The following is a 23,941-nucleotide window of genomic DNA, read 5'->3' as shown; positions in this document are numbered from 1 at the left end:
CACAAGCACATGGCCTGGAGTGGGTCCACTCTAGTAGTAGGTGTTCTTGGTCAATTTGTATCTATGAACCACCTACATCAGTAGCACCTGATTGTTTAAAATGCAGATTCCTGGGTCCCCACCTCTGACCCATTTAATCATGAGGGGGACCAGTCCATCCTAAAGGAGATCAGTCCTGGGTGTTCATTGGAAGGACTGATGTTGAAGCTGAAACTCCAGTATTTTGGCCACCTGATGTGAAGAACTGATTCATTTGAAAAGACCCTGATGCTGGGAAAGATTGAAGGCAGGAGGAGAAGGGGATGACAGAGGATAATATGGTTGGATGGCATCACTGACTCAATGGACATGGGTTTGGGTGGATTCCAGGAGCTGGTGATGGACAGGGAGGCCTGGTGTGCTGTGGTTCATGGGGTTGCAAAGAGTCGGACACGACTGAGCGACTGAACTGAACTGAACTGAACTGGAAGCTGCATTTTCAATAGCCAGCTCAAGTGAGTCTATTGCTGTAGCTTAAGTCTTCTCAGTATATAATATTATCCCGTCAAGCACTGGGAAGTTTCTTCTTTAAGTCACTCACTGATCCTCCCTTTAATTTGTACACAATTTTATTTCAAAAGATTATTTATCAAATACCTATCCAGTGAGTTATTAAGTGAAGTACTATATATATGTGTGTGTGTGTGTGTGCGTGTGTGAGAGTATATATACACTCATGTAAGCTCAGTGGCTCAGTCACGTCCCACTCTTTGCGACCCCATGAACTGTAGTCCACCAGGCTCCTCTGTCCATGCAATTCTCCAGGCCAGAATACTGGAGTGAGTTGCCATTTCCTTCTCCAGGGGATCTTCCCAACCCAGGGATCAAAGCCACATCTCCTGTGGCTCCTACATTGGCAGAAGAGTTCTTTACTGCTGAGCTACCTGGGAAACCATACACACACACACACACACACACACACACACACACACATGTGTATATATAGGGCTTTCCTGATAGCTCAGTTGGTAAAGAATCCACCTGCAAAGCAGGAGACCCCAGTTTGACTCCTGGGTTGGAAAGATCTGCTGGAGAAGGGATAGGCTACCCACTCCAGTACTCTTGGGCTTCCCTTGTGATATAATATATACACATAATCCCTCTAAAATTTGTTTTATAATATCGTAATCAGGTCGGTTTTACATGTGACAGTATAAAGGGCAGAGTTGGCCAGCTGGAGGCAGAGGCATTTAGCCAGCTCTACACTGCACACAGCTTTCATCAGTCCTTCTTACTGGCTTTGCCTCCTTCAGTCAGAACTGCCCAGTCCTCAGATACCTGCTTTCTCCAAGTACAGAATTTCTCCACTTACCACTTTCCCCAGGGCCCACGCTGGAAAAGCACAGCCGGCAGTCCCAGCTGGGGGTTTCTCTGATGCTCAGAAATAACAGTCAGGAGCATCCCCAGCCCCTATCTTCTTGACTCTTCCTCATCCTACACAAGAAATCGTGGCGCATAGCAGCAGCCCAGAGCCATCTAAAGATCTCCCTGGAAAAGCTGTAGGTTCAGGAATGCTTCCTGCATGTTGTTCCCAGTTCTGTATCAGGCACCAGGCTGGGCTGTAACACAGGGGACCTTAGACTCTCACCACGGCACCAACTTGCACACAGGCTTGACTCCTGGGTCCTTCGTGCAGGTGAGAGAGCAGAGGGTGGGAGCTGACTCAACTGAGCCTCCCACAGGGACCCCTTCCCACAATCCCTCATGGGACATCATTCCCTGGACAGCCCCTCCTGTGCCTTTCTTCCTATTTTTCCTCCACCTTATCACATTTCTGTTAACTTGCACAGAAACAGCAAGATCCTGCTGGTTTGCAATTGCAGGACACATTTAATTTTTTTTTTTTTTTTAATTATTGAGCATCATTTATGAATGGGCTCCCCAGGTGGCGCTAGTGGTAAAGAACCAACCTGGCAGGCTGCAGTCCATAGGGTCGCAAAGAGACACAGCTGAAGCGACTCAGCCTGCACTCATGCATTTATGTATAGTGAAGTGCAGAGCTCTTGAGAGCACCGTCCCATCCTGTGAGTTTGACAGATGTCCGATCCACAGCCCATTCAACAAACAACGTTCTCATTGTCCCAGAAAGATCCCGTGTGCTCTTTCCCAGCCAGTCTCCTCCTTCATAGGAGAGTGTGGAGGAATGCGCTAAGTTTTAAGGTCTCCTGGTTTGTTCCTGCAGGTAAAAGTATACCATACACTTTAATTCTGTACAATTTTTTTACTATGGAGAAAAATACAATGGCTGTTATTTGTCGTTAGGTTTCTTTTTGGATTTCTTTTTTTGTATAACATAAAGTTATACTCAATTACTTTCTGTAACATATAAATAAATGATAAGTATTAATAAATAATGATTAATCAACAAAAAAAGAAAAAGAAATAGGGGAAGGTCAGCTGGGGGGAAAGCAGAGAAACAAAGCAGGAGGTAGAGCCCGTGAAGGACTCTCAGATACCGTCACTGTCCTGGCTGAATCCCTTGGCAAAGGTTCATTCTCCCTTCATCCCACTGAAGCAATGTGTCTTATGCTGTTTTTCTTTTTCTTTCAAAGGAAACAGCCTCGAGAGAGGCTCTCGGGAAGCTCCAGCACATATCTCTGGTGGCCTCTCTTCCCAGGGCTCACAGGCTGCCACCCTGTTCTGCTACCCACAACACCTTGGGCTCACACCCCCTGAGGACCCACTATCCACAGCAAGGCTCAACCGCAGCTCCAGTGCCCCACTTCATGCTGCAGTGCGAAAGTCCTAACTGGAGCCCTGGGTACATCTGGATCAAGTTAAATACAAAACAAGACATACATGGGAATAGCCAAGCAGTCCCACTGAAAGCACAGGCAAGAAGCCGTTCATCCCAACAGTTGTGACTGCGCCCAGACTCCTCTCTATGTTCCTGCTGGGAGTCTGAGCACATCCTGTCGAACATGTCTGCAAAAACAACGCTTGTTATGCTAATCTCAGCCCTGTTTATGATGGTAAAACTTCTTGGGAGCAAGCCAAATGTCAAGATTGGGGGATTCATTAAATAAACCATGGTGCTATCCATACAATAGGAAACTACATACCCACTAAAAATAACATCGAGGAAGAATATTAATAGACATAGAAGCTGAGTGGGTATATTGCTAAGATTTAAAGGCATCTCACAAACAGTGTTAACAGTTGTTCTGAGTGTTAGGATTATACAGGTGATTATCACATTCTTCTGCTGATTTGTCGGTACTTTGTGCAATGATTCTGCTGTGTGCTGTGCTTCGTTGTTCAATCATGTCCGACTCTTCGCAACCACATGGACTGTGGCCAGGCTCCTCTGTCCATGGGGATGCTCCAGGCAAGAATACTGGAGCAGGTTGCCATGCTCTCCTCCAGGGGATCTTCCCAACCCAGGGACTATGGAATATTAATTTTATTTATTAAAGACACACAGCTTTATACTGTTAAATATGCAGGAACAAAGCACAGACAGGAAGTGTAGAAATGCTACAATAGCAATTTCACTTAAACACTAACAGCAAGAAGTAGAAAAGACATACAGTTATGACCCCTCTAGAGAAAATGCAAGGACTAGGATTTTGAGTACCAAAGAACACAAAATATATGATGAGTTTAAGTCTTTATTATCACTGGTATTTAAATAGAGTTATTTCTAAACATTAGAAATGAATCTTGTAGAACCATCCCCTACTTAAAACCACCAATGCTTTTCGATTTTGGCCTAAATCTTCTATAATCCCAATTGTATTTGATTCATAAATGTGGATGTATCTATCTCTAGTAACTAAACAAGGAACAAGATGGAGACCACTTGTTACACCTACACTCTTGTCTCGAAAATCAGTGCCTCAAATTAGACCTCATTTGCGTGCAGTACTTCATGTTGTATACAGAGGGGCAATGTACCTTAAATGGGGTCTTGGAGGCATTATTAAGCATTGCAGGACTGATCATAGGAAATACACTTCTAGCTCTAGATTGAAATTCTTGGAAAACCGAGCCCCAGTCACTCTGTTCTCTTAACAGTGCAGAGGTCACTATCTGAGCTGTTTCCAGAACCCCTGGCTTAGCATTACATTATCCTGTGAGAGTAAAAGCAAACCTCAGAGACACTAAAGTTTGGTTGGAGACCACCACAGTGAAGCAGATATCTCAATAAAGCATGTCACATGAGTCTTTCGGTGTGATACTATAATAATTACCAAAATGACACACAGACACCAAATGAGCAAATGCTCTTAGGAAAAAAATGGCACCAAGAGATTCATCAGACTCAGAGTTGCCACAAAACTTTCATTTAAAGAAAAAGAAAACAAAATGCGGTATCTGCAAAGCACGACACAATTCAGTTCAGTCGCTCAGCTGTCTGACTTTTTGCAACCCCATGGACTGCAGCACGCCAGGCTTCCCTGTCCATCACCAATTCCCGGAGCTTGCTCAAACTCATGTTCATCAAGTAGGTGATGCCATCCAACCATCTCATCCTCTGTCCTCCCCTTCTCCTCCTGCCTTCAATCTTACCCAGCATCAGGGTCTTTTCAAATGAGTCAGTTCTTCACATAAGGTAGCCAAAGTATTGGAGTTTCAGCTTCAGCATCAGTCCTTCCAATGAATATTCAGGACTGATATCCTTTAGGATGGACTGGTTGGAGCTCCTTGCAGTCCAAGGGACTCTCAAGAGTCTTCTCCAATATCACAGTTCAAAACCATCAACTCTTGGGCGCTCAGCTTTCCTTATAATCCAATCTCACATCCATACGTTACTACTGGAAAAACCATAGTTTTGACTAGAGGGACATTTGTTGGGCTTTCCTTGCAGCTCAGCTGGTAAAGCTCAACAAAGGGAAGCACAATAATGGAGGTATTGGCTCACACTGGCCAAAGAAATATTAGGGGCCCACTCCTCTTAAAGCTTATTTTCATTTAGTACATATGAATAAGAGAAATGTTGCAATCCACAAACACAAGGGATTGACTAGGGTCCTTCAGAAGCTAGAGGCGCTCGCCAATTTTACAGAAGAAAGATGCAGTGCTAAGTCTCTTCAGTCGTGTCGAACTCTTCGCGGTCCTATGGACTGTAGCCCGCCAGGCTACTCTGTCCATGGGCTTCTCCAGGCAAGAATACTGGAGTGGGTTGCCATGCCTTTCTCCAGGGGATCGTCCCGACCCAGGGATGGAACCGGCGTCTTTTTCGTCACCTACAGGCGCAGGCAAATTCTTTACCACTAGCGCCACCTGGCAATGGCACCCCACTCCAGTACTCCTGGCCTGGAAAATCCCATGGACGGAGGAGCCTGGTGGGCTGCAGTCCATGGGGTCGCTGAGGGTCGGACTCGTCTGAGCGACTTCACTTTCACTTCTCACTTTCATGCATTGGAGAAGGAAATGGCAACCCACTCCAGTGTTCTTGCCTGGAGAATCCCAGGGATGAGGGAGCCTGGCGGACTGACGTCTATGGAGTTGAACAGAGTCGGAGACGGCTGAAGCGACTTAACAGCAGCAGCGCCACCTGGAAAATCCACAGAAAAGAATGACGGGGAATCCGTCCTAGCCAATCACTAGCTACACAACCGGAAGCTTGGGACTGATCGACAAACGCAGGCTTTCCCTAAGTATCGCGAGGTAAAGCGGGAAAGCGACCGACCATCAATTGGTTAACGGGATCAGTGACGTCAGACGCAAAGCCCCGGGCCTGCTGCTGAAGCGTGAGGCCCACTCGAATTCCGTTTGGAGGCTCCTTTGAGCTCGCGGAGTAGACATGAGCAAAGCACACCCTCCCGAGTTGAAGAAGTAAGTATGCGTGGGGCCTGCGCCCAAATGGCCGCTTCCCTGTGTGCCTTGAGTTCCTTACATCCTCCCAGGAGTGTGCCTGGCGTGCGTCTTCTGGGCCGCGGACGCCGAGATCCGGGCCAGTGTCGCGTGCTTCGGGGCCTGAGACCCGCGCAAAAGTAGTATTTCGACCGGGTGGATACGGTTACCAAAGCCAACAAGGCGCAACCATCTGCTGACTTACTTCCCGTGCCCGAGCTCCCAGCTCTGTCTCCCGGACCCTCTCCCTCGTTTCTTGAAGGTCTCGAATGCCACACTTTGTTGAACATCTTGAGTAGCAGCATGTTTTCGATAAGGTGGCTGGACAGTGATTGGATAAAGGAACCAGGGAGATGGATGTTTGATAGGATCTGAGGAGTGAAAAGCCACCTTAATCTTAGACTGTATTTGTAGCTGTTTCTTTGAGCTTTAACTTAGAAATTATATTCCTTTTTCTTGATTTCTTGTTCGTAGGTTAAACGTGAATGTCGTGTGATATCTACTCTGTTAACAGAGCTGTGTGAGAATATTCATGTTTCTAATTAGAGAAGGCTAGGTTGTGTGTGGGGGAATGCGGTTGAACCCAGTAAAATCGATTCCAAGTAGGTTATTCCTACTGTAGATAACACCCAGTTTAAAGTTTTAGCGTCCTAAAACACTCTTGGCTGAACTTAGCAAGTTCCATGTTTCCTGAGTAACTTCTCTGTCGTCTTTGTACTATGTAATGCCAGAATTCTGCATTTATTAGTTGGCTAGCAGCAAGGATGGAAAATTGATCCAGGGGTCAGTTTGTGAGGCAGCCACCTGGTCTGCCTTATGTACAGTTAATTTATGCTTGCCCCATAAAGAAGTCAGACTTAAGGGAAAGTTCAAATTGAATGATTTTGCATTTAAATGCACTTGTATTGAAAACATATTTTGTGCAAAATCTCCGTGTATATGTTAGTCTGTTAATTAAGACAGCGCCTGACATTAAGAAAAAGAGAAATTGCAATTAGTGAGCTGGTAAAATCTTAAAATGTCTTCTGAATTCATCATGAACTGGTGAAATTATTTTTTAACAAAGGACCATTCTCTACTTGTAAGACTTCCTTTTGATTAAGACATTATTTGAGAATTTCAGAGGACGAAACTGGTTTTAACACCTTTTTCTGCTTATCTAGATTTTATGAGTTGTGAAATCCTGTCAGGTCGACCTCCAAAATGGCTTTTAGTATTTTTCTTCCTTTACGTTTCTCACAGATACCATCTTTAACAAGTGTATATACCCTTCTCCTAGTTTAGCATGACTCAGTGGTTCTTAACTGCAGGAATGAGAGTCTGGTTCTGCCGGAATCTAGTAGGTAGAGGCCAGGGTTGCTGCCAAATGTTCTACAGTGCACTGGACATCACTCAACAACAGAATTATCCCGCCCCAAGTGTCAGTATGCTGAGGTGGAGATACCTGGCCCAACCAGATTCTTCCTAGTGCTCTTAAAAATGGGTGACAGAGTAGTCTTTGTTTTTTTTCCTTCCAGTTTTCTTGAGATATAATTGACATAGAGCACTGTGTAGGTTTAAGGCGTATAGCATGATGATTTAACTTACATATGCCACAGTCGTTATGCCCACAGCTGGTTCTGCTGCAGTAACTTATTGCTGTCTGCATAACAGAGTACAGACTTCTTAATCCAGCATTCAGGGCCCTCCATCTGAACTCCAGGCACCAGACTCTACACACATTAATAGTTGAATACTGTGTTCTCCAGCCAAACTGACCATTTGATTTTACCAGACTTTTTCAGTGCTGTGTGACTTAACATTTTATTTAAACTTTTCTGAGCTTCAGTTGCCCTTCTATTAAATGGTGGTAATTATTATTAATTTATATGTATGTAATTTATGGGCTTGCCAGGTGGTGCTAGTGGTAAAGAACCTGCCTGCCAATGCAGGAGACATAAGAGAGTTGGGTTCAATACCTGAGTTGGAAAGATCCCCTGGAGGAGATCATGGCAACCCACTCCAGTATTCTTGCCTGGAAAATCCTATGGACAGAGGAGGCTGGCAGGCTACAGTCCATGTAATTGCAAAAAAGTCTCTTCTTACAACTTCTGTCTGGCCCTTTGTCTTATTTATCTTTGAATTCTCCCATGATACACATTAAAATTGAATGAAGATTCATATTTTTTAGCCTGTAACTGGAAGAGGTAAAAACTGGTTTGACTACATGTCTTCATATTATTCTATGCTGCTGATATGGAATTTTATTGCTTAATTCAAATTATTTAACTTCAAAATATGTATTTTGCCAAAGTGAACTTATATGTTGAAGAATATCCTGAACACTTAAGATTGATGTTTAACACTAAATAAACAACACTACTTACTGTCTCAAATATAGAATAAAATACCTGTTGGATTGGGTATGGTATGATTACCTTCTGGTTTCTTCACAACTTTGTTTGGTTTTGGAAATAACCAAAAATATAACCAAATCTTTGTTTTTCTCTTAAGCTTGTAAATCCTGTTGTTGAAAATTAGGTCAGTATTGAACAACAAGAATGTTATTGTAGTTCACGTGGGAAATAGATGGGGAAACAGTGGAAACAGACTTTATTTTTGGGGGCTCCAAAATCACTGCAGATGGTGACTGTAGCCATGAAATTAAAAGATGCTTACTCCTTGGAAGGAAAGTTATGACCAACTTTTCAAAAGCATATTCAAAAGCAGAGACATTACTTTGCCAACAAAGGTCCATCTAGTCAAGGCTGTGGTTTTTCCTGTGGTCATGTATGGATGTGAGAGTTGGATTGTGAAGAAGGCTGAGCGCCGAAGAATTAATGCTTTTGAACTGTGGTGTTGGAGAAGACTCTTGAGAGTCCCTTGGACTGCAAGGAGATCCAACCAGTCCATTCTGAAGGAGATCAGCCCTGGGTGTTCTTTGGAAGGAATGATGCTAAAACTGAAACTCCAGTACTTTGGCCACCTCATGCGAAGAGTTGACTCATTGGAAAAGACTCTGATGCTGGGAGGGATTGGGGGCAGGAGGAGAAGGGGACCACAGAGGATGAGATGGCTGGATGGCATCACTGACTCGATGGACGTGAGTCTGAGTGTACTCTGGGAGTTAATGATGGACAGGGAGGCCTGGCGTGCTGCGATTCATGGGGTCGCAAAGAGTCGGACACGACTGAGTGACTGAACTGAACTGAACTGAATATGTTCTAGACTCATTCCGTTCTTCATTATCTTCCCCTTCACAAGTTACATTGCTCAGTCAGTATAAGTACTAGCTGAGGTAGCCCATCATTCTCATCCTTTACAGCAGTGCAAAGCTTTTAATTTTTTAAATTTAATTATTCCTGTTACATAAATTTAGCAGATTACATTGACAGTATCTAAAATTAGTTATATAATCTTTACCCCTTTTGCTTTTTCAGATTTATGGACAAGAAGTTATCATGTAAGTCTTTTTGGTTTTCTATTTTCAGGTGTTTTTTGAATATTAAATTAGTTTTTACATCTGCTTTGGTAGTATATTTTATTATTATATTAATAATGTTTTGAGAAACTTTATAAAAATTCAAAGCACACAGATCTCTAATTCACATCCATTTAAGCAAGCAGGTTTATCAGAATTCTAACTAGATAGCTTTATTTTCTTAATTTCTGGTATTTAGTAAGTTTCACAGTATTTCATACTTTTATTTCATATAAGCTTTCTCTCACTTTGATAAAAATTAACATGATTTTCTATTTTATATTTGAAAACGTAACCTTTTTTCCTTTAAACAAAGAACAGATAAGGAATAAAAATCTGACCTGCACAGAACTCAAAGTATGTAGGGGTTAAGACCATGGCTTTAGAAACAAGCAGCCTTCAGTTTGAATTCCAGCCTTCATTTTGAATTCCCTACAGTAACTGTGTAATCTTGAATCAGTTACTTAAAAATATTATAATTCAGTTGCTTCATAAAAAGTCAGGATGATTCTACTTTATAGGATTCCTGTAAGTTTAAATGTGGAGGTAAATGTACAATGCTTAGCTCAGTGCTTGGCATATAGTAAAGATATATCAGGGTTTTCTCTCACTTGATTTTTAATGAGTAGTTTAGTTGATAGTTAACGGTCAGCTTTATTAAATTCCTTTTTCCTTTTACATAGTGAAATTAAATGGTGGCAGACATGTCCAAGGAATATTGCGGGGATTTGATCCCTTTATGAATCTTGTGATAGATGAATGTGTGGAGATGGCAACTAGTGGGCAACAGAACAATATTGGAATGGTGGTAAGTACAAATACAAGATCTCTCTTAGAGATTTCATTTTTCTTTTGGATTAAACATTAGCATCCCTTCTATCCAGCTCTTGGATTAAACTGCAGTTAGGCAAATTACAGGCAAGATTAGATATTCCAACCCCCTTTTAGTTTAACTTCCTTTTAGTTTAACTTATGGAGGTTATTCAACTGTGGTAATACCCCAGTTACCTGTAGGTTAGATCTGAATCTTACACAGAATCCACTGAGGTCCTTGGACTTGAAATAGCTGTTGGAATTATTTTTGTGTTTTATTCTATAATGAGGCCCATACTGTTCCTTCATTAGAGCCATAGTGAAGTCACTCAGTCATGTCCAACTCTTTGCAACCCCACGGACTGTAGCCTGGCAGGCTTCTCCATCCATGGGATTTTCCAGGGAAGATTACTGGAGTGGGTTGCCATTTCCTTCTCCAGGGAATCATCTGACCCAGGTCTCCTGCATTGCAGGTAGATGCTTTACCATCTGAGCCACCAGGGAAGCCCCTTCATTAGAGTAGTAGTATAGAGGGTTTTCAGGTTCCCCAATTATGCTGAGTCCACCTCAAAGCAATTGAAACTATCTCTAAGGGTGCTGCTGCTGCTAAGTCACTTCAGTCGTGTCTGACTCTGTGTGACCCCATAGACGGCAGCCCACCAGGCTCCGCCATCCCTGGGATTCTCCAGGCAAGAACACTGGAGTGGGTTGCCATTTCCTTCTCCAATGCATGAAAGTGAAAAGTGAAAGTGAAGTTGCTCAGTTGAGTCCGACCCTCAGCGACCCCATGGACTGCAGCCCACCAGGCTCCTCCGTCCATGGGATTTTCCAGGCCAGGAGTACTGGAGTGGGGTGCCATTGCCTTCTCCAGTCTAAGGGTGCAATTTGTGTTTGTGTGTGCTGTTACAAGATCCTGTGTAATTTTAATGTGTGCTGAGGATTGCTACTCATCAAACTTCAGTGTTTATGCATTCACAGAAGGTTAATTACCCTTTCCAAGGCTTGTGTTATTGTTTCAAGTATATTTCCATTATTGCATTTTGAAAAGCAAATCAGTCAGGGTTTGAAAAACAACTTGGAGTCCCTAGATATGAGTCTCCCTGGCCTCTTGCACACATTTCACGTAGATGGACCTTCTCTTCAGGTACAGTCCCCTTGAAATGAATACAAGTCTGGCAAATCATTTGCATTTTCTTATAAAAGAGAGTTAAAAATACCCCAAGATTTCCTTCTAGCCCTTCCTTTTACAGATTAGGAAATCTTCATTCTGATAGAGGGTGGATTAGGGTTTTGGTTCATATATCAACAGATCCGCCAAAAAAATAAAAAGAATTAAAAAGGGAATTGATGTTTAAAGTTCTAATTTGAGGAAATAACTTTTGAGAATGTGTGGCACTTTTCAGAATTTTTATTAGTGAAGGTATTGATGTTTCTCATAATTTTCCCTTATTTTGATGGGGTTAATTTTCCTTACATGGAAATTGGTTAAAAGCAGTTTGAGAACGTGTGGCACTTTTCAGAATTTTTATTAGTGAAGGTATTTATGTTTCTCAGAATTTTCTCCCTTATTTTGATGGGGTTAATTTTCCTTACATGGAAATTGGTTAAAAGCAGTGCCATCACAAGTCATTCAAATAGTGAGCTCCAACTTACTGTGATAGGCAGTCTGTTCTTCCATCTCTGATGCATGTTCTGTGACTAAAATAAGTCTATTAGTAGGTGCTAATTCTTATGGCCGAGTTAACACTTTGAAAATGAAATAATGATAATATATCAATTTTCTTTAATTAAAAAACAGCCTAAAGAAAATGTAAGAATGGTTTTTCTAAGGGAAAGAAGGGAAACTATGGTTACTATTTTATTTTTTCACAAGCTGTTTGGCTAAAGAGACAGTTTAGTTGGCTTCATTGTTCCCTTGTCCAATCAGTGACCCACTGAGGCCATTGAAACTATTTATTACATGACTTCCCTGGCAATCCACTGACTCAGACTCTGCTCCCAGTGCATGGGGCCCAGGCTCAATTCCTGGTCAGGGAACTAGATCCCAAAAGTCACAACTAAGACCTGTGCAACCAAATAAATAAAAAGAAGTCGTGTTTTTTTGTTTTGTTTTTTAAGAAATTACTTAATACAGGATTTTTCAGGTGGATAATTACCTAATGATGTCTCAATTAGCCTCTTCTGAAATAAAACCAGAGTAGTCAGTAGCTTCTCCTCTGTCTTATTTCCCTAAGATTCCACTCTACTTCAAGGTTCCCCTAAGAATATAGTAAAAATTGTGTAGTTTTTGATGCTATGTTTCAGGAGTTCTTACTGGCTTTGTGCTTCTGTAGCTCCAATTTAGGTTTGTATTTTTTATTAGACAGTTGTGCCCCTTCATGAAAAGGCCTGGGCAACACTTTGCCAAACTTAGTACTCAAGCCCAATCCAAGGAGCAGTATGGAATTCTGGACCTGATCAGGGTTCCAGTTTGATCTGGAATATAGGGCATCCAACACAGTGGGAAAAGAGGAAGAGCCCTGTGAAGCAGACGAGCCTTAATTCCTGTGTCTTATATGAGAAGGCAAAGAAGTGTGTGATACCATTTTAGAAAACATTGAGGAAAGTGGCAGTTTTATTTTTTTTTTAATAATGCCAAAAAGAAAAAGCCCTCACATCTAAAAATCTTAGTTATCTGAAATAACTTCTCTTCACCACCCTCCACTTCTGGGGAAAGTCACAAATGGACAGGTTTAGGAAGGAACTAGGAAGAAGGCTTCTTGGTTTTTAAGTTTTGATTGGTGAGAAGTCATGTTCATCTTCTCTTGCAAATAAGCCAGCAGTTTAAAACTCTTGAAAACTAGGAATCATGTTGTTTAGGTTTCTTCATTTCTTTTCCTAATTTGTTAAGAAGAGTGAGAGTCTGTAGCTTCTTTTGGTCTCCATTGTCATTTTCAGTGCAGCTCTGTAATTCTTTGCCACTTTCTCACCATAAGCATTGCTGTTTGTCTCTGCCAGGCTCCCCAACACTTTCCCACCTGTCATGGTCCTTCCCAGTCTGTCATGTGCAGTAATCAGATGCAGGTCATCTGTTTGTTTAATTGAGCCTTTTGTGAGCCTGCCACTGCTTTAGGCGCTGAGTAGATGCACCAAGCAAGTCCTTGCCCTCACAGAAATGACACTTGAGTGAGGAAGACAGTATATAACACTGTGTGTAATAAATAAAGCAAGTAGAATGAGAGGAGAAAGGAACAAGTTCCAGCTATGCCAGCTGCCTCCCAGCATAGCTCTACTTTGAATCTTACTCAGTGAAAGTCACTCAGTCGTGTCCGACTCTTTGTGACCCCATGTCGACTCTTTGTGACCCCATGAACTATACAGTCCGTGGAATTCTCCAGGCCAGAATACTGGAGTGGATAGACGTTCCCTTCTCCAGGGGATCTTCCCAACCCAGGGGTTGAGCCCAGGTCTCCCACATTGTAGGCGGATTCTTTACCAGCTGAGCCACCAAGGAAGTCCATGAATACTGGAGTGGGTAGCCTATCCCTTCTCCTGCAGATCTTCCTGACCCAGGAATGGAACCAGGGTCTTCTGCATTGCAGGTGGATTCTTTACCAGCGGAGCTACTAGCAAAGCCCCAAATCTCACTCAGGATGCCCCATCCTGTCTTTTCACCTGTCTGGCTCTATTTAACTGATTTGTGGTTGTATTACCTACAGTCCACCAGGGGCTCCTTATTTTCACAGTCCCCTTCCAGTTTGACTTTCCTATCCCATTTTATCAGCCATTTCGCCTATGCTTCATGAGTATCCTGACTTACCTTCTTTTATAGAAGATCCCCAGGAGTAGGAAATGGCAACTCACTCCAGTATTCTTGCCTGGAAAACCCCATGGACAGAGGAACCTGGTGGGTTATAATCCATAGGGTCGCAGAGAGTCGGTCACAACTGAGCATCTGAGCACTCACACACACTGACTAGGGGGAAAAAAGCCTCACAAACTGACATTTAATAAAACCATTAATTAGGTGATGAAAATCCTTTAAATCATCGATACATCTATTGAATAGTGTTCTTTTCAAATTCATTTTTTCTTAGGTAATACGAGGAAATAGTATCATCATGTTAGAAGCCTTGGAACGAGTATGAACAATGGCTGTGTTCACCAGAGAAATCAACGCTTCCATGTGTCCCCTCTCCACATTTTACTACCAGAAAAATTGGGTTGTGTACATTTTCTTACTTTTTTGTTAAATAAACTTTTGTAATAGCCAAAAATGCTTTCTTAGCTGTTCTCAACTTAGAATATCTGCTCTTATTCTGATTTTTTTCTGTCATGACCTGTTATTGGTTGAGACTGATTAGTTCAGAGGTTTTTAATGCGTTAAAATAGAAAAATCTTATTAAATATGAAACATTGGCAAGATACCCTTTTCCCATATCTTTTACTACTGAACAAAATTAAAGAAGCTGCAAACCTGAATGGGTTTCTTCTAAAACATTAACTGGAATTTTCAAAGTTGTTGCAATAACTTGGACAGACTCTGACTTTTTCACATACATCTACATTCCAAGTACAGTTTCACTCAAACAACATGGGTTAAACTGTGCAGGTCCACTTATATACTGGTTTTTTCCAGTAGTAAATACTACAGTACTACACCATCCACGGCTGAATCCACGGATTCCAGACTGAAAAGAGGAACTGCATATGCAGAGAGCTGATGGCTCAGGGTCAGTGTCCATAACCCCCCAGTGTTTTAAGGGTCAACCATATAGTGGAACAGAAGTAAAACACAGGAAGTAATGATGTCTTTGTTTTATTTTGAACATAAGTGGGAAAAATTTTTGAATACAAGAGTAGAAATACAATTCCGGAGGAAAACATTCCAGTGCATTGTGGTTCTTTGTGGGGTAGAAGATGGTGATAATGCTGCCCATAATATACTCACCTAGTTTGTAAATTTTATGGTGCACAAACTCCAGTAAGAGAATATCACAAACGTGTCATAAACCTAACTTTAAAAAAAAATCTATCAAGCAAATGCTTAAGTTTATTTTTGTGATCTGGTAGAAAGCCTACAAATCATGAATCACTTTAAAACTAGAGAGTGGGGTATACACAGTATGTAAGGTACTTGTAAACAAGTATGTAAAATGGTATTCCCTATTTATAGGAAATGTTTACAGAAAAAATATAGCTAGAGGGATCAAACTAGAGTTGATGTGAAGGCCATACATTTTTATTTTTCCATTCTCCTCTTTAAACCTTCCCTAACACTGCAACCACATAAAGTTGAATTTTAGAACTGGTAGAATTTCTAAGTGTGGCTCCTAACTGGCAGCATCACATAGGAACATAACAGAAATGCAGTCTTTCGTATGCTGCTCCACACCTACTGCAACATTCTAGGGGTGAGGCCAGCCACGTTTTAACAAGCCTTCCAGTAACACTGGCGCAGGACTTGGCCTTCCTTCAGCCTGTGCATAATCTTTACCAGTCTCTTCTGTAAAAATTTCACGTGAGTAGCCTCCTGGAATAATGGGCCCTGACAGATCTGTCTTCCAATTAAGTCTTTTTGAATTCTGTTAGTGGCATTAAAATTAATACGCTTACTATATGGATAACCTTTTTGCTCTTTAACAACTTCAGATGCCTTGCTGGAAAACAATCAGAGTTGGGTTTGATACAACAGCAATATTTAAAACTGGTGTTCTAAAAATATTTGCCATTGCAAAACAAGTCTGCAGATGTTAGAAATTATTCCACTAGAATTCACCCACTTTTAGCATATATACAACAGTGGTATACTCTACCTACTGTCTTTTTTTAAACCACAAAAGGAAAAAAGTAGGAATGCCTCTTAACATACTTGTTAAGAATAAAAATAGTAAAAAGCTAACTCTGACAAACTTAATTCCTGCCTCTACATCAAATATCTTGGCAATTTTATCAGCATATTTATATTCACAATTGTAGAGAATCAATTGCTTTAAGAATCAATGTTCTTTTTGCTAAAAGGAGCAAGTGCTATAATCTGGAGGAGTACTTTTTTAAAAAGACAATATATGTTAACTTGGTTGCAGTTCAGTTACTTTTAGAATTCACAAGTTTTTACTTGTTTTGTCCTTTCCAGTGACTATAAGAACACTCATGATCTTTGTACAGGTGGAGAACCGGGTCTCAAGTTTAGCTACATACATCCTGGAATCATTCAGGAAGCAGTCCTACAGGTGACTGCAATGTACAGCCGAACCACCGCCTCAGAACAAGATTTCAACAACCAATTTCTCAATCAAAATGCTACAGTACCTTCAGAAGCATTTAACAGTGTGAACACAAAGTGGATCTGATCAAGTGTGGGGTCTGAATATATTCTCGTGCCAGAGGCTCTACAGTCATCTAAGTTGCCTCTGCTGTGAGACTGTCAATGGTTCTTACTACCAAGACTACTAGAGTTCTCACAGAGAGAAATCCTTTGCAACATGGATTTGCTTTGATAATGGATTGAGTTTCTTGGGACTTTTAAGGCACTAAAAACCCTTTGAAAACATCATAAACCCCCACATCAGTGACTAAACCCCAGTTGTACGTTAGGAACTCTAAAAAGCTCAGGTCCTATCCTTAGTCCATTAAATCAATCTCTGTTGTGGGGCTCTATCACCATTTTTCAAAGCTCCTCAGGTGAGGGTTTGATAATAGAAGACAAATTTAAGAAATTTCTTAAATCAATAGCCTATACTTGCTTTTCATTTTACTTGAGATTTTTGTGTGACATCTTTATACTACACTAAGACTTCTGAACTTCACTCCTAATGAAATAGAGACAGAAGCAATCAAAAGAACATTCTGAAAGTCAAGGCTTCAAGCATGGGCATATGTCCTTTGCAAAATTAAGTTACTAAAGCCAGGCATAAGATACCAGTTACCATGGTAATTTTACCTGAATGAAGATCACATCCAACCGTGAAGCGCAAATGAACTAGCCCTGAACTAAAAGGTAAGTCTTCCTCAAGGGCTCAGCTTAAAATGCTTTAAAGTTTCGTTCAAAATCCAGGGCCCCATCCCAGACCTATTAAATCAGAACCTCCAGAGGAGCTAGAGAATTCATATGTCTAACAAACTCCAGGTGATTCTTATGATCAGACAAGTTTGCGAAATGCTGCTGATGGATATTCAAGAAAGAGTTCAATTTTGAAGATGCAATAGTTTTACCTTCATGCTTAATTAGAACCTTGCGTTTCTCATGACTCACTGGGATTATTTTGTTAAATGATGATAATGGTGAAATATCTGATTCAAAATCATCTCTGTTCAGACTACGTTCTTTTTTTTTTTTTTTTTTTGCCAGTGATATTCCATTTGGAACCAGGAGAGGGATAAAGGAGAGAGTGGTGTTTCATAGTTCTGTTTTAAGTCTCTCATATAAGTCCTCTTGGTCAATCATGTGTGTGTTCCCATTCCAGCGGTGATAGGCGAGGAGAGCAGCATTGTAGCCTGCAATGGCACTCATTTCCATGGCACTTGCTGCAAACTCTATGCCATTGAGGTAATAAAGTTGATCGTGGAGTATGATGGAGGGGCATTTCTCTGGAGGTGTATAATGAGGGTATGCAAGCCATGACTGCTTCACAGCATAATCGTAGGACACAAAGAGCTTTAAAATTTGTTCTTTAGTAAGTGCTGCTGCAGAAAAGATCTTCCAGACATGTGCTGTATCTGCTTTTGGCTGAGGATTATTGTCTTCTTCTACAGGGGACACAAGCCCAATGCTGTTAATGAATAAATCTGGATTATCAGTGGTTAAGACTGTACCAAGATGAAACTCATTTAAGGCTCTTGAGCTAAAGACAGTTGAATTCAACTCCCCTTTAATTAAAGTTGTCACTAAAGGTTCGTAGTGTTGATGGAATTCCTCAATTGGAGGATCGAAGTTGAGAAAATTTATATTGGACATTTTCCGATTCAATGGAGTGGCCACCAGGACAATGTCATAGAAGTCTGAATGGGTCTCAGATCCAGTTTGGTAGACCACTTCATACACCTTTGAGGGATTTCCTAGAGGAAATAAAAAAGCATTTTTTTAAAGTGTTTCTAACATACTATATTTTATACCTTCTAAAAATAATTCTATACCTTAATAGTTTCTCCATAATTCTTAGGACTTAAACAAGTTTTGGAGAAGGCAATGGCACCCCACTCCAGTACTTTTGCCTGGAAAATGCCATGGACGGAGGAGCCTGGTAGGCTGCAGTCCATGGGGTCGCTAGAGTTGGACATGACTGAGCGACTTCACTTTCACTTTTCACTTTCATGCATTGGAGAAGGAAATGGCAACCCACTCCAGTGTTCTTGCCTGGAGAATCCCAGGGACGGGAGAGCCTGGTGGGCTGCCATCTATGGGGTCGCACAGAGTCAGACACGACTGAAGTGACTCAGCAGCAGCAGCAAACAAGTTTTATCCCTTAAGATAACTGGCCCCTGCATTTGTATTACACTGAGGCCAGTTTTCTACTTGGAATGGAAATAAAACCTGTCAATAGGTACAAAATATGAAATGTTTACTTTTGAGGATGAAATTCTTTTTTAAATCCAAAAAGTCATGCCACTGTACTTGAGCACATGTGTATCTATTTCCACATGACACACAACACCTAACCTCCAATTTAAAATTTCATCATTTGGAACTGAGTGAGAGACGGAGAAACAGGTTTTTCTCCCTGAGCAATTATTTTCTGCAGGGGAAATTAGAAACAATAAAATAGGAGTTCAAGCTTACCTGTCTGCTTGGTTCTTGTTTTCTCCTCTATGGACATTACTAAGCCTGACACAAGATTGCTTCTGGAAGCCTGAAGGAGCCTTGAGCAAACAAGTTTATTGCCACCTTTTACTGCCCAAAGGCCAGGATCAGTACCGGCCATTGACACTGCCCCTGTCGGCGGCAGGACAAAACATATTAATTCTGACTCTGTAAGGGGCCCTCTACCCACTCTCCCTTCCCGAGTAGCTGCATCGGGCTCCAAACCTAGACATTGCCAAATGACCCTCAGAGCAAAGTTCCCCCCAGGTAAGGACCATTCAACTAATAAAAACCAAAGACTGTTCCCATAGAAGTGTTCATCTACACATGCACAATTTTGCCAACATTTTCATTGTGTCTGAGGTTTCACAAAGGAAGGTAGTCATCTCCAAATCATGGCCTAAAGTAAGGAGCCACCAAAGCATTAGGTAAACCACACTGTCAACTAATGTCCGTTAACTATTCAAGTCCTGACTTACCTACAAAGCCATTGATGTTTGTGGTTTGGCCATAATTTACCCTCATGACGGGAGTAATAATTTCATCAAGGAACTTCTCAGAGAAGCCTGCTTTCTGCAAGGTTTCAAGAAGTGACCGGTTAAATAATCCAAGATAGTCGTCCCCTCCTAGGGAATGCAGTAACTTTTCTACGCTACTGAAGGCATAGTCATGAGACTGGTAGCGGTAGATCCTTTTGAATAGAAGAGAAATGGCCATTAGACAGCAGATAGTGGGGAGGGTACACACAAAGAAGGAAAACAGCAGCCTAAGACTCCAAGTGGCTTTCCTGTTTCTTTCGGACGAGTCCCTATCGATCCTGTGAGATGCATCTTTCCCAGGTATCCCAAAGGCTCCTGGCCTCCATTTCCCTCTATCTCCTCTGGAGGAAGTCCACCGTCCTTTGAATTCACTCTTCTGCATGAATATGGTCACTGGGATCACCTTTCAGGAAGTGGGTATGTCTTGTTCTCATTCATCTTCCAGCACACTTAGACATGTCTAAAATTGAACTACCTTTCCATTAGGCTTGATCCTCTCCTCCTACCCCCAATTCCAACCAAAACAATGGGTTACTCCTAACATCCTACACATCATCCTCAGTTCATTTAGTTTTAAACATTTCATTTCTCCTTTCTGCTTCATCCACTTAAGAAGGGAAGCTTATCAACCTTCCTAACATCCTTCCTGTTATTTCTAATCTCCCTGATCTTAAGCGAAGCTTTATATTCAAACTGCTGCTGCTGCTGCTACTAAGTCACTTCAGTCGTGTCAGACTCTGTGCAACCCCATAGACGGCACCCCACCAAGCTCCCCCGTCCCTGGGATTCTCCAGGCAAGGACACTGGAGTGGGTTGCCATTTCCTTCTCCAATGCATGAAAGTGAAATCGCTCAGTCGTGTCTGACTCCTAGCTATCCCATGGACTGCAGCCTACTAGGCTCCTCCGTCCATGGGATTTGCCATGCAAGAGTACTGGAGTGGGGTGCCATTGCCTTCTCCATTTATATTCAAACTACTAACATGAATAACTGATTTATCTGCCTCTAGATTCTCTTTTTTATATAATTTTTTAATATTTGTTATGTGTTAGAATATGGAGCATCAGTTTGAGCCAGACACTGTTCTAGATGCTAAAGATACAGAGGTCAATACAACACAGAAAGAAAAATCGCTGCCATAACAGAGCTTTTGTTTTAGATAGGACAACAGGCAATAAAATAAACACAAGCATCTTACCAACAGTTTGTGCTAAATTGCTTCAGTTGTATCTGACTCTTGGGGATCCTATGGCCTGCAATCTTTCAGGCTCCTCTGTTGGTGGGATTCTCCAGGCAAGAGTAATGGAGTGGGTTGCTGTGCCCTACTCCAGGGGATCTTCCTGGCCCAGGGATTGAACCCATGTCTCTTACATCTCCTGTACTGGCAGACAGGTTCTTTTATCAAGGAGGAAAGTAAACCAAAAGATTGGAAACACTTGGAGCTGGCAGAGAAGCAGAGAGATCCAGGAGAGCAGGAGGAGGCACAGACAGAAACAAGTAGTGGAGGTGGGATGAAGGACTTCCAAAATGGAGTAAGAACCTTAGAAAAATCTGTCCCTACATAAAAGCAGTGAGAACACTGGCAAACACTGTCAACATCAACTTTTTTGGAACTCTGTAAATAAACCAAACGTTTGCTAAAATCCCAGGAATATTTAGATGGCTGACTGTAAGAACAAATGAGTGCTGTGGTATTTGAACTATCCCTAAGCTCATTCCCATCTTGCTAGCAACAAGGCAGCCTTCAAAATCAGCAGCCTTGCAACCACAATATCTGTGAAACCAGCAAGCTGGCAGCCACAGAGGCAATAAGACATGTTTAGGGCATCCCCAAATTCCCATTGTCAGAGAAGTGCCACTATTTGCCTTGTCAGGACTTATTCTTTTTTGATTAAAATGTTTAAAGGATATACTCCATTTACAAAATTGGGAAAGGAGTTCATCAAGGCTGTAACCGTCACCCTGTTTATTTAACTTATATACACAGTACACCATGTGAAATGCTGGGCCGGATGAAGTTAAAGCTGGAATCAAGACTGCCAAGAGAAATATCAGTAACCTCAGATATGCAGAGGACACCACCTTAATGGCAGAAAGTGAAGAGGAACTAAAGAGCCTCTAGAGGAAGGTGAAAGAGAAGAGTGAAAAAGCTGGCCTAAAACTCAACATTCAAAAAACTAAGATCATGGCATCCAGTCCCATCACTTCATGGCAAATCGATGGGGAAACAATGGAAACAGTGACAGACTATTATTCTGGGCTCCAAAATCACTGCAGATGGTGACTGCAGCCATAAAACTACAACACGCTCACTCCTTGGAAGAAAAACTATGACAAACTTAGCATATTAAAAAGCAGAGACACCACTTTGCCGACAAAGGTCCACACAGTCAAAGCTATGGTTTTTCTGGTAGTCACGTACGGATGGGAGGGTTGGACCATAAGGAAGACTGAGTGCTGAAGAACTGATGCTTTCGAACTGTGGTGCTGGAGAAGACTCCTGAGAGTCCCTTGGACTGCAAGAAGATCAAACAGTCAATCCTAAAGGAAATCAACCAGGAGTGTTCATTGGAAGGATTGATGCTGAAGCTGAAGCTCAAATACTTTGGCCACCTGATGCGAAGAGCTGACTCAGTGGAAAAGACCCTGATGCTGGGAAGGACTGAAGGCAGGGGGAGAAGCAGACGACAGAGGATGAGATGGCTGGGTGGCATTGTTGACTCAATGGACATGAGTTTGAGCAAACTCCAGGAGATAGTGAAGGATGGGGAAGCCTAGCGTGCTGCAGTCCACGGGTTGCAAAGAGTTGGACATGACTGAGCAACTGGACAACTCCACGTACAATTACAAAATACTGGCTACATTCCCCATGTTGCACAATGCATCCTGCGGCCTATCTTACACCCAATACTTTATACTTTCTATGCCCCCACCCCAACATTGTCCTTCCCCCCTCACCACTGGTAACCACTAGTTTGTTCTCTGTATCTGTATTTGTTCTCTGCATCTGTATTTGTTCCCTGTATCTGTGAGTCTGCTTCTTTTTTGTTATAGCCACTAGTTTGCTGTGTCTTTTAGACTGTTTATGTGTGCGTGCTCAGTCGTGTCCAACTCTTTGAGACCCTATGGACTGTAACCCATCGGGCTCTCCTGTCCATGGGATTATTCCAGCAAGAATACTGGAATGGCAAGAATGGGTTGCCATTTCCTTCTCCAGGGAATCTTTCTGAACCAGGGAGCGAACCTGTGTCTCCTGCATAGGCAGGAGGACTCTTTACCACTGGGAAACCTTTTCTTTTTAGATTAGGGCTTGTCTTTTTTTACCTCACTCTATACAAACAGCCCATCCTGAGCACATCTGTCAAAAACTTTTGTTGCCTGAGTTTGTGATACCAAGTGGGGCTAACAAGAGGCTTATCTGAAGATTTTAAAAAGAAATACTGGGGAATGAAAAACCCCAATTCATTTCTAGGGACTTAGAAGGCCATGCCCATGTACAAGACTGTCACATGCCCAGGAAAGACCTGAGAAGGCCCTCATCTGTCACCTTCGGCTGACCTTGAGGCTTTGAGCAAGCCAGAAGTAAAGGCTAGAGCTATAAACCACCTGCCAGAGCACTGCAAGCGATCCTCACACACACACACTTGAGTAGTCAAACATGACAAAGAATAGAATTAGTTCCAGAGTCACTAACAAACAAACAGCAACAGTAACAAACCCTGGGGTGAGCGGATTTCTGACGTCCAGAGTTACTATTCAATATTATTTTAAATGTCCAGTTTACAACAAAAATCAACAGAAATCCTCCTTAAGAAAATCCAGACATTGGACCTGCCAGACAAAGACTTTAAATCAGCAACTATAAATACGCTCAAAGAAGTAAAGGAAGCCATATCTAAAGAACTAAAGCACGTATGAAAACAATACAGATTAGGGACTTCCCTGGTGGTCCAGTGGTTAATACTCTGTGTTCCCAATGTAGGGACACAGGTTCGATCCCTGGTTGGGGAACTAAGATCCTGCATGCCACACATCTTGGCCACAAAGAAATGTAGATTAGAACAAACATAGACTGCTAATAAAGATAAATAAATAATAGAAAATAAAAACAAACCGTGGAGTTGAAAACAGTAGATAAAATTTAAAATGAAATGTAAGGGAATTCACTGTTCCTGACTCCTCTTTGGCAACCTCTGTGGCTCCTAATCCTGGTTTTTGTGACATAGGTGGTACTACAAGCATTTAACAACTGGGTTGAGGGCAAGAGAAAAAGGGGCGACAGAGGATGAGATGGTTCAATGGCATCACTGACTCAACAGACATGAGTCTGAGCAAACTCTGGGTAATAGTGAAGGACAGGGAAGCCTGGCATGCAGCAGTTCATGGGGTTGCAAATAGTCGGAAATGATTTAGTGACTGAACAACAACAGCATTAAACAGAAAGCAGACTGATTATAGCCCTGGAACTGAGTCAAGACTCCCTGCTGAGGGCAAGGAAAAAGATTCCTGGGGA

The 23,941-nt window shown here is 41.9% G+C and overlaps 2 protein-coding genes across 4 annotated transcripts in view; one reads left to right on the top strand and one right to left on the bottom strand.

The window, feature by feature from the left end:
* Nucleotides 1–5,683: 5,683 nt before the first annotated feature.
* Nucleotides 5,684–14,594, top strand: SNRPG (small nuclear ribonucleoprotein polypeptide G). Of its 2 annotated transcripts, none has more exons than XM_061432917.1 (4): nt 5,684–5,820; nt 9,258–9,280; nt 9,982–10,106; nt 14,188–14,594. In XM_061432917.1, the coding sequence occupies exons 1-4, from the start codon at nt 5,789–5,791 to the stop codon at nt 14,236–14,238; spliced, it is 231 nt and encodes a 76-aa protein (XP_061288901.1). In that variant the 5' UTR covers nt 5,684–5,788; the 3' UTR covers nt 14,239–14,594. The 2 variants fall into 2 exon arrangements, with proteins under 2 accessions (XP_061288901.1, XP_061288902.1); XM_061432918.1 differs by lacking the exon at nt 5,684–5,820 and adding an exon at nt 5,841–6,100.
* Nucleotides 14,595–14,893: 299 nt separating this feature from the next.
* Nucleotides 14,894–23,941, bottom strand: part of PCYOX1 (prenylcysteine oxidase 1) — a 46,936-nt gene continuing 37,888 nt past the window's right edge. For both annotated transcript variants that reach the window (XM_061432899.1, XM_061432898.1), the window contains exons 4-6: nt 19,370–19,581; nt 18,870–19,022; nt 14,894–18,148 (exon numbers count right to left, since the gene is read on the bottom strand). In XM_061432899.1, the coding sequence (XP_061288883.1) occupies nt 17,490–18,148; nt 18,870–19,022; nt 19,370–19,581 (1,024 nt within the window). In that variant the 3' untranslated portion in view covers nt 14,894–17,489. The remainder of the gene's footprint in view (nt 18,149–18,869; nt 19,023–19,369; nt 19,582–23,941) is intronic.

Source organism: Bos javanicus, chromosome 11 (assembly GCF_032452875.1).
Source record: "Bos javanicus breed banteng chromosome 11, ARS-OSU_banteng_1.0, whole genome shotgun sequence".
In the NCBI taxonomy this organism is placed as follows: Eukaryota; Metazoa; Chordata; class Mammalia; order Artiodactyla; family Bovidae; genus Bos; species Bos javanicus.
The sequence above is the reverse complement of the archived record's forward strand: the minus strand, read 5'-3'. Positions and strand labels throughout refer to the sequence as shown.

Excerpts from the sequence above, each read along its gene's own strand:
- SNRPG (XM_061432917.1), top strand. The coding sequence starts at position 5,789 with ATGAGCAAAGCACACCCTCCCGAGTTGAAGAA. Across the intron at positions 5,821-9,257 it reads CACCCTCCCGAGTTGAAGAA|ATTTATGGACAAGAAGTTAT; the intron begins GTAAGTATGCGT and ends TTGCTTTTTCAG. Across the intron at positions 9,281-9,981 it reads TATGGACAAGAAGTTATCAT|TGAAATTAAATGGTGGCAGA; the intron begins GTAAGTCTTTTT and ends CCTTTTACATAG.